The sequence below is a fragment of a genome, unplaced genomic scaffold, assembly GCF_019419815.1.
Source record: "Pyrus x bretschneideri cultivar Hongxiangsu unplaced genomic scaffold, Pyrus_bretschneideri_v1 Contig22, whole genome shotgun sequence".
Taxonomy (NCBI): Eukaryota; Viridiplantae; Streptophyta; class Magnoliopsida; order Rosales; family Rosaceae; genus Pyrus; species Pyrus x bretschneideri.
The window spans coordinates 6,383,213-6,398,321 of record NW_025999524.1 but is presented as its reverse complement, the minus strand read 5'-3'; the positions used below and the strand labels follow the sequence as shown (position 1 = coordinate 6,398,321).

Here is a 15,109-nt window from a genome sequence, read left to right as displayed (position 1 = left end):
CAAATAATTTTGTCAAGCCTCTACGTTCAGACTTAACGAAAAACCTGAAAGAATAAGAACGAGAAATACACTCTTATCTCTTTTCTTTTCTTGGACACACACTTTGCCCTTCTCTCAGTCTAACTCCTTAAACGATATATAACTTATTGTTTTGCTCCAATTTATATAAACATAATAAAGGCCTTCTTCATTAAGGAATACTGATCCTAATTGGAATCTAGTTGTGAATGCTTCTCCAATTGAGAAGCTAACTCCAATTGAGAAAACAACTTAAACTAGTTAACAATTCAAATTGGGTAAATTCAATTGAGGAAACAACTCCAATTGGTCAATTGGAAAACAACAACAATTGGGTAAACAATTCAATCCTAAGACTATAATTCTTATAGACTTAGGACAACTCATCATGGGATGGAAAAACCGAACAGTCTCCCCCCTAAACAATGAGGAAGGTATACCAAAATAGGATTGCTCCTCTTGATCAAACTCTCATTGATCGAACTTCTCATAACCAGGCTCCTCCTAATTAAACTAGTCATGACCATAATCCCCTGATCAAACTAATCATAACCAAACTTCCCCTAATTGAATTACTCATGACCATCTCCTTTATCGAATTACTCATAATGAGCTCCCCCTAATTGAACTACTCATGACCGATCCCATTGATCGAACGCCTATGTGACCAAGATCCTCTTGATAAGACTTATTTTGACCAGGCTCCCCCTGATCGAAGTACCCATCTTCATTGGCAAAGGCAATTATAAATTTCTTTGCCATAAAACATCCCTCATCTTCATTTTGGTCCAATAAGCATCGAACATACTTGTTGACTTGCTCTTAACACCTTCAATAAAACATATCCTCCATTCTTGATTTCCCCATAACCTAATTGGAGCGAGGTGAGTTTCATCTTGGTACTAATCGAAGCCACCATTCTAAACAGATATCAGATAACCAGGCTTTGATACAAGTTGTTGTGGTTATCGCATTAAGAATGGGAACAATTGAACAATATTGGAAAAAAACAAAAACAAAATAGCCAAGTTCAACAATACTAAGAATTAACGTGGTTCGCCTAGATGTGCCTACGTCTATGAGGTACCAACAATAATCTTTCACTATATCAATAATGAGTCCGATGGATAACCTTATTAAGCCTCTAAGATTAAGACTTGACAAGAAACCTGAAAGAACAAGAACATGGAGTACACTCTTATCTCTTTTATTTTCTCTTGCACACTGATTGTGGCATTAAACAAAAAATTCCAAGTGTCCAAACAAACATCAGAAACAATCCAAAAAAAACATCGGCCATCATAAAGGGAAATTGCTGTTGTTGGCATCCCTCTGATCGGGGGAGAGAGTGATGCTCGGGAACGGAAGCTTGGGTTTTTTTTGTTCAGAAATTTACGCGAGATAACAACTACTTAACACTACTAAGTGGGTGAACATATGTCACGAAATTATAAAAGCCTCTGAGAGGCCATTCATTTTTGGTGTAGAAAATTTGAACAATCTTCGGCTTCGGATTTGGCTTTGAAGGGAATCTCTCTTGCTTAATAATGTAAAGTCGCTTATCTTTAATTTGCAGCATTGATCTGTTTACATGACTATTCAGCAATCAGGAGAGAATGTGCCAACAGGCCCAACACCTAACATGATCAAGACCAACCACAACCAGAAAAAAACTAAACGGCACACTTGGGTGAGGGACTTTAGGTAATCTTCGAAATGACTCGTGGAAATGTGTCGGTCCAAATCCCATTTTATGTTTTCTAGTGTTCTTGTAGTGTTTTCACGATTGATTTGAGGACTAAACTTCTTTGGTATTTTAAAAGTCACTCGTCCAATCATAGTGGTAAAGGTTTCCCGAGCCTTATTTCTATACCCGGGCAAAATCAAGCATACTCCCATAATAGCTCATAGCCTGTGCGGCATAAAGCAATAAAAATCTAGAGGTACCATACCTTTTCACATAGTTCAGAAAAGAAAAATAACAACGACACTTTTCAGTGCTGTGCTCGCTAAAACATAATAAGGTGCTAGAAAGCAAAACGCAATTACTCCATCTCGGCTACATTGCCTTACCGTGCAAATGTTGGTATTCTGCAAACCTCAGTTTCACTTTACCACGCAGATCTTAATAACAGAGGCGACTCCAATACGATGAAGTGCCACCACAGCATCCCCAGGCGTGCACAATCCCCTCTCTGTTGCTGACTTCAGAGCAGCTTCCAGGATCACCTCTGTGGATTCTGCATCAGTAGCTTTGGCAGATCCTTCAGCCAATAGAGGAATCAACCCCCTGTAGATCAGGCTATGCCTTGCCGGAGTCTCATCACTGCAGGTCCAATCAAACGAGTCTGTGGTCAGAACTGGAACCACCACCGACAAGATTGGAACAGCAGGCCGGTACTTCGCCACCAATTTGGCTGTGCTCCCACCACGTGTCAACACAACAATGAGTTTGGCTCTGGCCTTGTTGGCTGTTCTGACAGCAGAGGATGCAAGACTCTCCAAGGGGCTCATTGGAAGGGGTGTCGACTTTATCATCTCCTTAAAGATTGCCCTGTAATCAAGGGAAGATTCTGCCTCAATACATATACGAGCCATAATTTTCACAGCGAGTTCTGGATAGGACCCAGCTGCACTCTCACCACTAAGCATGACACAATCAGTGCCATCAAGGACAGCATTAGCTACATCTGTGGCTTCAGCACGGGTTGGCCGAGGAGACTTGATCATGGATTCAAGCATCTGAGTGGCAGTGACCACAGGCTTGCCCACAAGATTACACTTATATATCATCATCTTTTGTGCCAGAAAAATTTTCTCAACTGGGATTTCCATTCCAAGATCACCACGGGCAACCATGAATGAATCTGTCTCTCGCAATATCTCGTCAAAGTTGATAACTCCCTCCTGGTTCTCAACCTATAGAAACCACAGCAAACTTTAACTGGTTAATTAATGAAAAAAAAAACAATTAAACATCAAAACCAAAAAAGTAAAGCCATGAATCATTTTACGACATCAATGCTGGTACGATCAAATATTGAAAGCGAGGGTACTGGTGCATACCTTTGACATCAATTGTATGTTCTTGGCATGGGGTCCAAGAACTTTACGGACATTAACAAGATCTGATCCCTTGCGTACAAATGAAAGAGCAATCATATCAATATTGTTGGGCACGCCCCATTCGAGAATATCTTCCTTATCCTTCTCCGTCAGTGTGGGAAGATCCACCACAACACCAGGAAGATTGACATTTTTTCTTTCACCCAGCATTGCAGTGTTCTCACAGCGGCACCTAACTGTACCAGCTGCTGGATCACAAGATAATACAGTGAGAGTAATGGTGCCATCTGCACATAAAATGGTATTTCTAGGCTTCAAATCCACAGCAAGCTTCTTGTAGCTCATGGAAATCATCTCTGCATCCCCCTTGATGCTGTAATCAGTAGTAATAGTAATTTCCTGCCCTTCCTTAAGTTGAATCGGTTTTCCACCCTTGAGGAATCCAGTCCGAATCTCAGGCCCCTACAAAAAGGAAATGGAACTTTCATGGGTAAACAATTCTAGTATTAGTAGCCATGTTCATAAGTCGCATAACAAAAAGAGAATGTTTTGCAAACAATATCATGAAATCATCCCTTGAGTTCAAATTGCATTATCTGATTAGAGTGTAACATTATTGTAACTACCAGCATGGTAGGAAAGAAATGGAAGTAACAAGCATGCGGTTCAATAATAGGAAAGTGGAATATTATTGTAGACCAGACCATCTTTAATTGTTGTTAGAGTTTGTTAGAATGTTGATTAACAATTTTAATATTCTTACACTTCCTGTCATATGTAGGCTCCTTCCACCGGTAGAGCCAGCATGTGGACTCAACTTAATATTGAGAGGATTGTGATTGCAAGAAATTGAACTTAGGATCTCATGCTCCGATACCATAATGTAGTAGTTTGCTTTCTAACGGTTATATATATTTCAGTAGAGACGTGAACTTCATCTTGTAGCAAGTCTTTCTGTTGTAATAATGACCAAGACTATTCCCAGTGTTATTTCTCTCAGAAACATGGGACAGAGGCTCAGGTGATAATTATTCATATTCATATTCATGTATGGGGCAATTTACAGGAACATATCTCTCCTAGTTAATAGGAAATGTACTACTTGTCCTCTTGATAAAAGTCATGTATGAGACAATTTACAAGAATACACCCTAGTTTGGATAATCCATTTGACCATATTCATATTATTTGATTTATGAAAAAAGTACCATATAATAAATAGGACAAACACAAGAGTTGCATTGGCTAATAGCTAAGACGACGATAATTAAGACTAATGGTGAATAACAAAGACAGAGACAATAAGACAAAACTACTTATTTACTTATTCCTTCATTCATTCAAGTAATTCGCTAAAAAGCAAAGCAGGAAAACCAAAACCAAAAAAAATAAAAAATAAAAAAAATAAAAATAAAAAGAACAAGAGTAGGATGAAAATTACAAAGGAAAGTGAGGGTGTGTGTGTGTGTGTGTGTGTGTGTGTGTGTGTGTGTGTGTGTGTTTTTGTGTAGCTGCAGAAGTATGTATGTATAGGAAAGAGAAATTGAGAAATTAATGAGGAAAAAGAGGGATATATAGGGACCTTTGTATCGAGCATCACGGCGCAGAGGATCTGAGTGTTGTGCATGGCAGTGCGGAGATTGTCGAGGGTCTCCTGGTGGTAGTCGTGGGTGCCATGAGAGAAGTTGAAGCGGGCGACGTTCATGCCAGCCCTGAGAAGCTTCTCGACCATGGGGACCGAGCGGGAAGAGGGGCCGAGGGTGCAGACGATCTTGGTCTTGGGGATGCGGCCGTCGTTGGGGAGCTCCTTGAGTATTCCTTCTATGTCTATGTTGGCCATTCTTTGAAACTTGAATTTGATTGATTTTCTTTTCTTCTGTTATCGGCTAGATCAGATAGATAGATCCTTGATCGGTGATGATGATGATGATTGATCTTCCGATTCGATTTGATTCTGAGCTGAGATTGATTAGAAATTAGAAATTTGAAACTAAACAAACGTAGCCCTTCTCTCGCAGATGTTAGTCTTCAAATTCATATAAAAATGAGAAGAAAGAGAGAAGTAGCTTACCAACTTACTTATCAAGCGTTGCTCGTGGCGGCGACCTGGCAGCGGGAGCAGCTGGTGTGCTTGGTATTAACCTAGACACTAGAGAGTAGCAGTAAGAAACCAGTGGACTAGCCTGGACTAGACGCTGATACCTGGTAGGAACTTGGGAACCACCTACCACCCCACTGCGCTCTTCCTTTTACTGTTTAACTAACAAGGCTAAAAGTAAAAGTAAAAGTAAAAATATTCAACCCATCAGATCGGTCTCACCATGAGAAATATGAGAGTATTACCAGCATCTTTCTTTTTCCTTCTCTTTTTCACTTTTTTTTCTCATTGAATAAAAGCACTCATCGTTAAACAACAAAGATTTTGTAGTATATCTAAAATAAGACTTCGATTATCGTCGTAGATGAAAGCTTATTCATCCTTATTTTTTTAATTTAGATAATATAATTGGTTAAAAAATAAAACACAGTTAGTATACTACTTATCAAACTATTATTTTTTCTGAAGTAGAAATATAAATTATAGTATTCAAAACAAGAGTTGCACTTTCTTTCGAATTATTTTTAAGATAAAGGTCTATTAAATTTAACATAAAGGGCGATATGTTTGACAAAAAAAATAAAGAAATTATTGCTTGGATTTGTTACTATTTTCTAAGTATTACATAGTAACGTTCTTCCTCTTTTAACCAAGAGATATTCAATATTATTATTGTTGTTATTGATATCTAGGCTGTAATTTTTTTTTATATTTTAACCAAAAATTAAAAATAAATAAGTTTACAAATAATCAGCTTTTGGCAATTGGCAGATAGGGAGGCAGACAGCACGCAGGCAAAATAGATGGACAGGACTTTAAAATCCAACAGTCACTCACCACCGTGGATTGTTTGCCCTCCAATTTTTATACTATTTTCGTACCTTCTTGTTTATGTGATCACAATTAAGCCACGTCAATATTTTATATTCTTATTATTTTTTATTTTATTATTTCTATAAAAAATTAATATAAAATGTTGATATAACTTAATCGTAATCACACATCATAAGAGGACATGAAGAAAGTATGAAAATAGAAGAGCAAACAATCCCCCTCCCAAAAAGACACCGTCCCATGGACACGCAAAGATTTTTGAGGTGCTCAGGGATTGCAATTGTTACATCTTAATTTTTAAATGGTTAAAAAAAGCAACTACTGATTACTTTGAAACACCCCAAAAAATTGTTTAATCCTTTCATTTCAAAACAGTGTATATTTTGTCCAAAACAAGAAAATAGGACACAAAGCCGCAACATAACATGTCTTACTAATAAAACTTAATACATATTTTTAATTATCGTAACGGTGTGCTCCTATGTACTTGTAATTTATTAAGTTAAGTTCTTTATTTATCAAATTCTTAGACAACATGTCATGATACAACAAGACGGATGACTCAAATCAAATGTGTCTCGCCTTCTCCTTTTGGTTCAGAAAGAAAAAATTTGCTACTGCTAATCAAAAAAATCGAAAAGGTTAGGTTGCTTTGTTGCTCTCATCATGTCTTGCCCTTGACTCATAAATATAAGCTCCACTCGAAGAAAATAAGGTTTTCAATCAAACATTTTGAAAAAATAACAAGCAGATCATTGGCCCAAAAACCTATCATTGATTGAGTATTATCCATATTTATTTAAGCAAAGGCAACTGCAAATGTTCATCAAAGCAGCTACCATCGTACTCGTCCATCCACTTGAAATTGCAAGTTTGCAACCAACGTAACTCTATTTCCTCTCCTAATCTGAATTGAAATGTTAACAGAAAGATGGGAAAATCCTCATTCCGACACCAACCGTGTTCGCAACTGGAATGCCAAAGTAAACTATGATTAATAAACAAATGATTGCGGCACATCAACATGCTCAATTGAACCAAAATTTATATATATGGCAAACCTTGGAAATTCAGACCCTCTAACAATTTATGGTCATCAGCTCATTGCAACTATAACTTTGCCCTATTTTCAGCTGTTCACGCAGCTACCAAATTATTGCCGTTTTAGTAGCCATCCATATTGAAGTCCACAAGTTACTGAGGTAAACCAGTAGAGCTGTTAGCCATTTCCCTGACCATTGTTTTAACAAACAGTTCCCCTGCCCTATATGAGGTCCGGACCTGAAAAATTAATGGATGCAAAGATTTTTTTCATGAAGAATGGTAAACTAAATAACTGCATTCAATCAAGAACAGTAACGAAAGATAATCCACAATATCTATAAACCTGACGTTAATGAACATCTTACCAAGGGGCCACTGGCTACATAACGAAATCCAATAGACTCCCCATATTCCTTCCAGAAAACAAATTTCTCAGGGGCGACATATTCTTTGACAGTCAAATGTAATGGAGTTGGCTGCAACAATTTAAGCAATTTAAAATCAAAATCTTTATCACAAAATTCTACTGGAATGTAACTTAGTCTCATCTGATGATTGCCTCAGAAACAGTAGAAGCGGATTGCTTATGGAAAATAAAAATTACCATGGGCCAGATTACAGCCCTTTTTCAAGCATACAACAAGAATAGACTGTCAAAAATCCAAGTCCAACCTTGGACACTCAAACACAATGACACCAGCCTTACAGTCTGTAAGTTCCAACGTATTTGCATGAAAATAGCCAAAGCTAAATACATGAAAGCTATGCTGGTTTAACCAACCTGTAAATATTGTCCAAGTGTCAATATATCAACATCTATAGCCCTTAAATCAGCCATGGTTTCCTTCAACTCATTGTCTGTTTCTCCCAGGCCCAACATTATAGAAGTTTTTGTTATCATCCCCTTCTTGCTTTGTTTTGCATGTCTTAGAACAGATAAGCTTTGCTCATACCTGCATCACCACATTAAGCAAACTTCTCCAGGCCATTGACTTCATTTCCTAGTATACAACAAATACACACGAAGCCTTGACAAGTATTTGTTATGGTCCTTTTTGGCTATCATTTGTGTGACTTACCTTTTTGATATGGAACTGTTACCTAAAGTACATGAAAGTTTAACCCTAGGTGCATTTTCTATCGTTGAATGTTATCTTAAACTTGGAGCATGCATAGCCCATATGTGTCAAGCCATAGTTCCAAACATGATTTTAGGAGGGAAAGATGGTATGCATTACCCTTATATTATATGTTCGCACAAAAGCATGTCATATGGTGCAACCATCCAAGTCGGACAACGCGTGCACTTCACTACAAATTACGAAATACATAACCGAAAGACTTTGGGAAAAGAGATAAACGAAGATAAGGGGGAGTGCAGCTAGCTTACCCAGCGCGAGGGTCTCTGACAATTCGCTGGAGGCGTTTGACGGTCTCAATGTTGTGTGCAAAAACATCAAGTCCAGAGTAAAGCAGAGTGTGTACAGCCGTCATGTCACCGCGAAAGTCGGAAGTTAAACACTCAACCATGATGTCAGGCTTGAGAGTCTACAGAGCGAAAAGAGTATGTAAACCTTGTATTGTATATTGTATTGATGAATGTAGAAGAAGTACAACAATCAATAAGTCAATCAACCAACCTTGAGAGATGATTATTATTATTGTTATTCTAAAAGAAAGAAGTTGTCTGTTTCGCATTACTCTATGCTCTTATGAGAGTCTTACGTTAAAAGCTAGATCATCAGACATATAATGCATCCAACCAATCAAAGTAGTGAAACTGAAGCAAGCAAGCTGATTAGTTAGCAAACCAACCAACCTTGAGGGCTTGGACGGTGCGAGCAAAATGTCCGCTTCCACCATCGGCCAGGTCATCGCGATCGACACTGGTTAAAACAATATAATCGACGCCCCAGCTGGCAACGGCGGTGGCAGTGTGGAGAGGCTCCATGGGATCGGGAGGTGGAGGAGTCCGGCTGGTCTTGACGGCACAGAAGCGACAGCCGCGGGTGCAGGTGTCTCCGAGGAGCATGATGGTGGCAGTGGAAATGCCGTCGCCACCTCCATTCCAACATTCGCCGATGTTAGGGCACTGGGCCTCCTCGCACACCGTCTTGAGATTCAGACGGGACAAGGACTCCTTGACCTCCCTGTACATGTGTCCCTGGGGGGCTTTCTGCCTTAGCCATTCCGCCTTCTTCACATCTGGGTCTCTCCCCGTGTAAGGCCCCATTCCCATCCCCATTCCCACCGCCACCGCCTTACATCGTATTCCTCGTCGTCGTCCTCCTGATCGTACATTCAAGGCAGACATCCGGCCTTTCGGAGCCTCAAATGAGATTGGGCCCACTGGCCAAGATGATGATGATGATGAAACTTGGGATTGCAGCTGAATCATCGTCGTCTTCAATTCTTCCTCAATTTCCTGTCTAGAATATGTAGATTTCTACAACCCACCAATCCAATCCAATCCAATCCAATCCAATCCAGGGGTTTAGGAGTTTGGACTTACTACTCTGCAACTGCAATTGCAACTGCAAATACAAGGACCCAGGTGCGAGGGTGAAGGTGTGAACTGTGAAGGAGGAGGGAGAGCTTGTTAGTACCTCAAGGCGCGTTCCAGTCCAATGTTCTTGTACCCTTGCTCCCCCTTGTAACTTCCGTCATGTGTCCATTTGGTTTCGTAGGGGCTGTTACACTTGTTATTCCTACTAATTATTTCCAGTTGTGATGTGCAAATATATATTGTTATATAAAAAATAAAAGAAAGTTCGTAATTCACTTGACGTATCTAATTTACTATCTTGTCATCGGTATAAATACTTTTTGTTTTTTCATAGCTTTGTAAGCAAAGGTCCCGAAATTTTGTCATTATAAGAAAATTATCCATAAATCTTGTGGCTTAATAATATAACTTTATTAATTTTCTCTTTTTTAATTTAACTTTATTATTTTTTGGATATTTTGATTTTATTTGAAGAAAAACCTTAATTTTACAATTTATGATTATAAAAAAAGTTAAAAATAAATGGTTAGTAACTCCCTTTATGTGGTGTTGTTTTGTTTCAACTCTTTTACTAATTTTCTCTTATTTAATAAAATTGTTCATTTTAATAGTTGTAAAAGGGGAGGAAGATTTTTTGGTATTATGAATATTTCATTAAATTTGTCTTCTCTCTTTATATATAGAGAAGTTATAGATATAAATTATACACGTACAATATGAAAATCCATATTATACAAACCAATAAAAAAGGCCTAAAGTGGAAATTTGAGTAAACTACGAGCCTCCCTTTCATTGGTCAGGAAACTATGAGCCCCTAATCATCAAATTTACAACCACACGGCAAACAAAATCTAAAAATTACCAATATTTGAATGTAGCTAGCATGGACTTATTAGGAGTTACTGAGTCTGAGTTAGCCTAGTAACATAGGTGGGTAAGAATAAGAAGAATATCAATAGGCTAGTCCATGATTCGAAACTTGAAATGTAACAAAAAAGAATAGAAAGTGAAAGTTCATTTAACCCAAATGACCTTCAAACTTGTTTGATACATTGCAGGTAAGAGATATATCCACCATCGAAGCCTTAACGTTCGGCTTCACTGGTATTGCAAGGCATTTTCTTTGTCTTTCACAGATGGACTCCTATCAGCCATTATGGATGGTAGAGATTACGGTACTGGACGAAGTTGGACTGCAGGTCGATTATGCCGTCTAGTCTCAAAATTATAATGTGAAAAAGGCAACAACTGTCCTGGTCATGGAACAACACAACAGACGGTGTGCCCAAGCAACTTGTACATCGCCACCTTATATTACTCCGTCCCCACATATATAAGTAATTTCCAAGTACATAAATCCAATAGTATCGTATTTAAAAGTGAAGTTCAAACATAACTCTGTGACAAAATTTGGATTTTAAATTCGACATGCTCATGAAACCAAAGAGATTTACGTTTATAAGGCACGCCTTGTGGCTCCGTCCTCCTCCTTCACAACTTTTCTTTTCCGTGCCAAACGACGTGGATACGGTGCATGTGAATTAAGTAGAGCCGTGACCAGAATCATCTGAATCTGAACCATCAACCATCTTTTCTAACGAATCTATATCCCCTGCTTCAGAATGCATATGTATCCGTAACTTATCCGCATCTTCACTGGGAACAAGAGAAAATAAAAAGAGAAAAAACATTAGTTATGAGCGCTGAGAACAGCAATCGTAAAGTTTTGTTCGGATCACAATGGAATAGACATTTCCTTTTCCCTCATTCTTTTACAAGAATTCAAAGAGCTGAAGATTAGGGATAGAGGCCTACTCTGTAACGCCAAATATTTCTTTGACAATTAAGGAGCTATCCCTCGAACAGAACTCTGGAAGCTGCAAAAATTTCCCATGAAGGTTATTGACATACTAAACTCTAAAAACCCTCATTTCCATGAAAATAATTAACATACCAAACTAAGGGTAGATAATTTACAAAATAACCAAGATGTAACAAACAAAATCATCATAAAATGCCTCAAGAACAATGGAGCTTTTTTTGTGATTATCCGCAGATTTCTCAGAAAACTTTTCTGCCCTTGTATAAATTTGAGTTCTACTGATGCAGCCAATTTAATCTATAAATTTCCAGGCCACTCTAACTCACATCATGCTTCAGCAAAAGTTCAGAATCTTGAGGCTATGGTACCAAAATGACCCATTTCTGTGCCCACAATTCATATTCAATCACTAGAGCAGTGTCACATGTTTCAGCCATCCTCATGCTTCTGACAAAACATGTTTGACCACTCCAAGGAGCATTTGAGGGCAGAAAATTTTTCCAGACAGCCTTCTCATCACAATATACCGGTCACGCTACCAGAACATGAAAAGGGGAATAAGAGGGGGCATAAATATCCTTTGAATACAAGAATTTCTCCAATGTGCGAAAATTGGTAAAGGCCGTATTTGGGAACTTAAACAAAATAAGTGCAATATTTTTCTCTTATCACGAGGTAGGTTTCCACGATGTCTGACTGGACATAACCATAACTGGAAGATTACCACAATATGACTATCATGTGACTATACGAGTAAGATTTCTAGAGACAAAAAGAAAAAAGAAAAGGTGAGAAAAACTGAAACATACAAAGAGTATGTCAAACTCATAATTTTGGGTGTTCAGTCCCTTACCTCTGACAGATAGAAAACCTTTCCAAAAAGGGATTGAACAGCTAATTTTCTCTTGAAACCTCTTTCAGTGTAGCCTGAAACGTCCATTACAACTGGGCCTGGAAGTTGAAAACACGTTGTCAGCAACTGATAGCAAAGTCTTGGAAGGAATTTCTCCAACTTTTTATGGTATGATTTTGTTAAAAGGTTAAACAGTCAATTAGTTTAATGTATTTTGGAAATCCATGAATGAAAAAAAACCAGACGACACTAACAAGATGGACAACAACAACAAATAAAGAAGATAAAATGGCAAAGAGATAATGTCATCAATAGAGTAGTACTGGTAGAAAGAGCGCTATCGGAGCGCACTAGGAGCATCCATCTTTGGTAACTCATAGGTAGGAGGGAGTGGTATACTTTCCCAACATTTCCTCATCAGATTATATATTTTCCCATGGAAAAGGCGATATTATGCAATTAGATCTTCGATGAGTCAGCTTACCCTTGTCTCGTACAAATCTTCTTGAAATTTCATTCAGAATTTCAGCAACTTGAGAATCATCGAACATGGAAGCTCTTCTGAGCTGAATTAAGTTGGAAACCACGGCTGGGTTGAATTGTTTTTCATTCAAAGTATACCGAATGTACTTTCGCAAAATTTCCTCCATGCTAAAACCAGTCTAAAAATTAATAAGCAGTTGTTATCAAACTCAAAGTAGCAAAGTGTAACACAAATGAAAATTAATACAAGGACGCAGTACTCATTCATTGGATAAACAATTTATCAATGTAAGAAGAAATATACAGCTGAACTTGAAAGTGCTTCCCCAGAAAAACCATCAATCGAATTGAATGAATAAATAATTTTGAAGAATAAGACAACAAACGCAATTGCTTGGTTCAGCAGTCGACAAAAGTGTAATAATGATATGGCAAATTATGACACTGCATCTGAATTGCATATGTAATAGTAGAAGATATGTCACCTTCTGCACAAGCTGGTGCAAGGCATCGGGTTTGACTTGATCTGCACCACTCTGAAACAATTCGTCTATTGATTTGCATAGCATAGCATTTTTATTCACCTGTTTGTTTGTCATCACAAGACAATGAATCAATCAAGACGAAAGAACTTAGAAAATACCAAATTAACCACCATTAATTTACTTCCTAAACCCCAATAACCAGTGGACAGGAAAATAATAAGAAGATAAAGAAGACGAAGAAGACAATTGACCAGTTTCTTGCGTTTATGTCGAGGGGAAGAAAACTTTTTGACGGTCTTGACAAGGGCAATGACGAAAGTGAGACCGGCATAGGTGAGAGGGAGAGCCAGAATCCAAGGGAGAGAGCTGGTGCCCACTCTGGGTCCAGGAATCGCCTGTGTGACGGAGCCCGTGAACTCTACCACGTCCAAGGCCTTCTCCTGAATCCACGGTAAATCCTCTTCCACCTCTTCCACTACTTCCTCTTCTTCCGCTGCTGCTTTACTGGTTTTGATTCCAACGGAATTTGAATTCGAATGCGAATTACCCTTCGCCGCAGCCGATACAACGCCGGAAAAGGGTCTGCTTGCTTTGAGTGTCGGACTGAGAGGTCTGAAACGACGACTATTATAAGAAGAAGGAAATACCGATAGGGGACTGTTGGCGGCAAGGCCGCGGGGAAGCAGTTTCAGTTGAAGTAGGGAGGAAAAGCAAGTCGCAGAAGCAAAAGCCATGAGCAAGTCCCTTCACCTCACTTCGCTTGCCGCTCGGAGCCAGGCCCGCAACCTTATTCTTTCGAAAATTGCAACTCTGGCCGTGGTGGTTGCGGTCAAAGTGATTTTTCATTTTTTTTTTAGTTTAACAAGCTGATTTTTTTTTTTTTTTTTTTCGCCCTCATCGGATAATCGGTATGGTAAGGTAATTGGAAAATAACTCTAGTGGTAAAAGAGTTAAGATTTAAACTCGTGTGGTCCGTTATCAAATTTAGTCCAAAGATAATTTTTTCATTAAATGTCTCTTAAATGCAAAGATAAAAATAGACATTGATGTGTACAACAAAGTAACGATCCGCTGTTGCTGCCTCGCCCATGTGTGTTAATACTTTTATGAAAGAAAAATGCTATACACGTAAACGGTTTAGAAAATATGTCTGCACAAACTGATACATATCCTGTGTTGCAATCATTGGGGTCGGCCCATGCATGCAGTTCACCTGGTGTGATGATATGAATTTGGTGTGTACTTGGATAGTAAGAAATGCATTATCCATTTCTCCTCTGCGATTTCCTTTTAATTAAAAGATGTAATTTTGTTTCATAATAGTGACTGCACGGTAAAGTGGACAAGTATTCCACTATTTTAGAAGAGAAAAGATCCCATTTCTCCTCTATGATAATTCTAGCTTTGGTTAGATCGTTAGGTTAGTCGAAAGCACACACATACACATGCGCGTGCAGATGTGCACTCGGATCCAGTGGTTATGGTTGTGAGATCTAGTGAAAATGCATACAGTGTGTTGGATGCAGCATCAGATACAAGTAAAAATGTGTGCATGTGTGTGCCTTGTTATTGTTTCTTTTCGTTTAACCTTACATGCAGCACTTGATATCAATTTTGTCTATTATGGCTCTTCTGCAGGGTTATTAAGGAGAGATTTTTCAGTGTAATCATCATACGAGGTTGTGCATCACGTGTCAATATACAAATGGTGGGATATGTGTGTTAAAATGTTATTAACTTAAAAACTAAAAAATTTTCACCATTTATATAAAAACACGTAGTATACCATCCGTATTCCTGTCACAATAAAAAATTTCTCGTTATTAAGGCTTCAAAAAATGCACTGAACTCATCCATTGGAAACCTTCAGCTTACACAAGGAGAAATTGTCCCTGATGTT

General features: G+C 38.3%; 3 protein-coding genes across 7 annotated transcripts; all 3 read right to left on the bottom strand.

Annotated features, from left to right (window-relative positions):
* Positions 1-1,919: 1,919 nt before the first annotated feature.
* Positions 1,920-5,326, bottom strand: LOC103943246 (pyruvate kinase, cytosolic isozyme). Of its 4 annotated transcripts, none has more exons than XM_009353502.3 (4): positions 5,156-5,326; positions 4,667-5,043; positions 3,085-3,546; positions 1,920-2,937 (listed from the first exon to the last, which is right to left on the bottom strand). In XM_009353502.3, the coding sequence occupies exons 2-4, from the start codon at positions 4,922-4,924 to the stop codon at positions 2,125-2,127; spliced, it is 1,533 nt and encodes a 510-aa protein (XP_009351777.1). In that variant the 5' UTR covers positions 4,925-5,043; positions 5,156-5,326; the 3' UTR covers positions 1,920-2,124. The 4 variants fall into 4 exon arrangements, with proteins under 4 accessions (XP_009351777.1, XP_009351778.1, XP_048440973.1 ...); XM_009353503.3 differs by having other exon boundaries at positions 4,667-5,038; XM_048585016.1 differs by having other exon boundaries at positions 5,164-5,324.
* Positions 5,327-6,771: 1,445 nt separating this feature from the next.
* LOC103943248 (lipoyl synthase, chloroplastic-like) lies at positions 6,772-9,763 on the bottom strand. 2 transcript variants are annotated; one of them, XR_001952859.2, is made up of 6 exons: positions 8,880-9,763; positions 8,451-8,608; positions 7,842-8,013; positions 7,426-7,536; positions 7,078-7,297; positions 6,772-6,986 (listed from the first exon to the last, which is right to left on the bottom strand). XR_001952859.2 is itself a non-coding variant. In XM_048585359.1 (5 exons), the coding sequence occupies exons 1-5, from the start codon at positions 9,456-9,458 to the stop codon at positions 7,211-7,213; spliced, it is 1,107 nt and encodes a 368-aa protein (XP_048441316.1). In that variant the 5' UTR covers positions 9,459-9,763; the 3' UTR covers positions 6,772-7,210. The 2 variants fall into 2 exon arrangements, 1 of the variants encoding a protein (XP_048441316.1); XM_048585359.1 differs by having other exon boundaries at positions 6,772-7,297.
* An 803-nt stretch (positions 9,764-10,566) lies between these two features.
* On the bottom strand, positions 10,567-13,963 carry LOC103943278. Its single transcript, XM_018646467.2, has 6 exons — positions 13,461-13,963; positions 13,210-13,308; positions 12,726-12,903; positions 12,242-12,339; positions 11,382-11,443; positions 10,567-11,222 (listed from the first exon to the last, which is right to left on the bottom strand). Exons 1-6 carry the CDS (start codon positions 13,941-13,943, stop codon positions 11,108-11,110), a joined length of 1,035 nt encoding a protein of 344 aa, XP_018501983.2. The 5' UTR covers positions 13,944-13,963; the 3' UTR covers positions 10,567-11,107.
* Between the last annotated feature and the right edge of the window lie 1,146 nt (positions 13,964-15,109).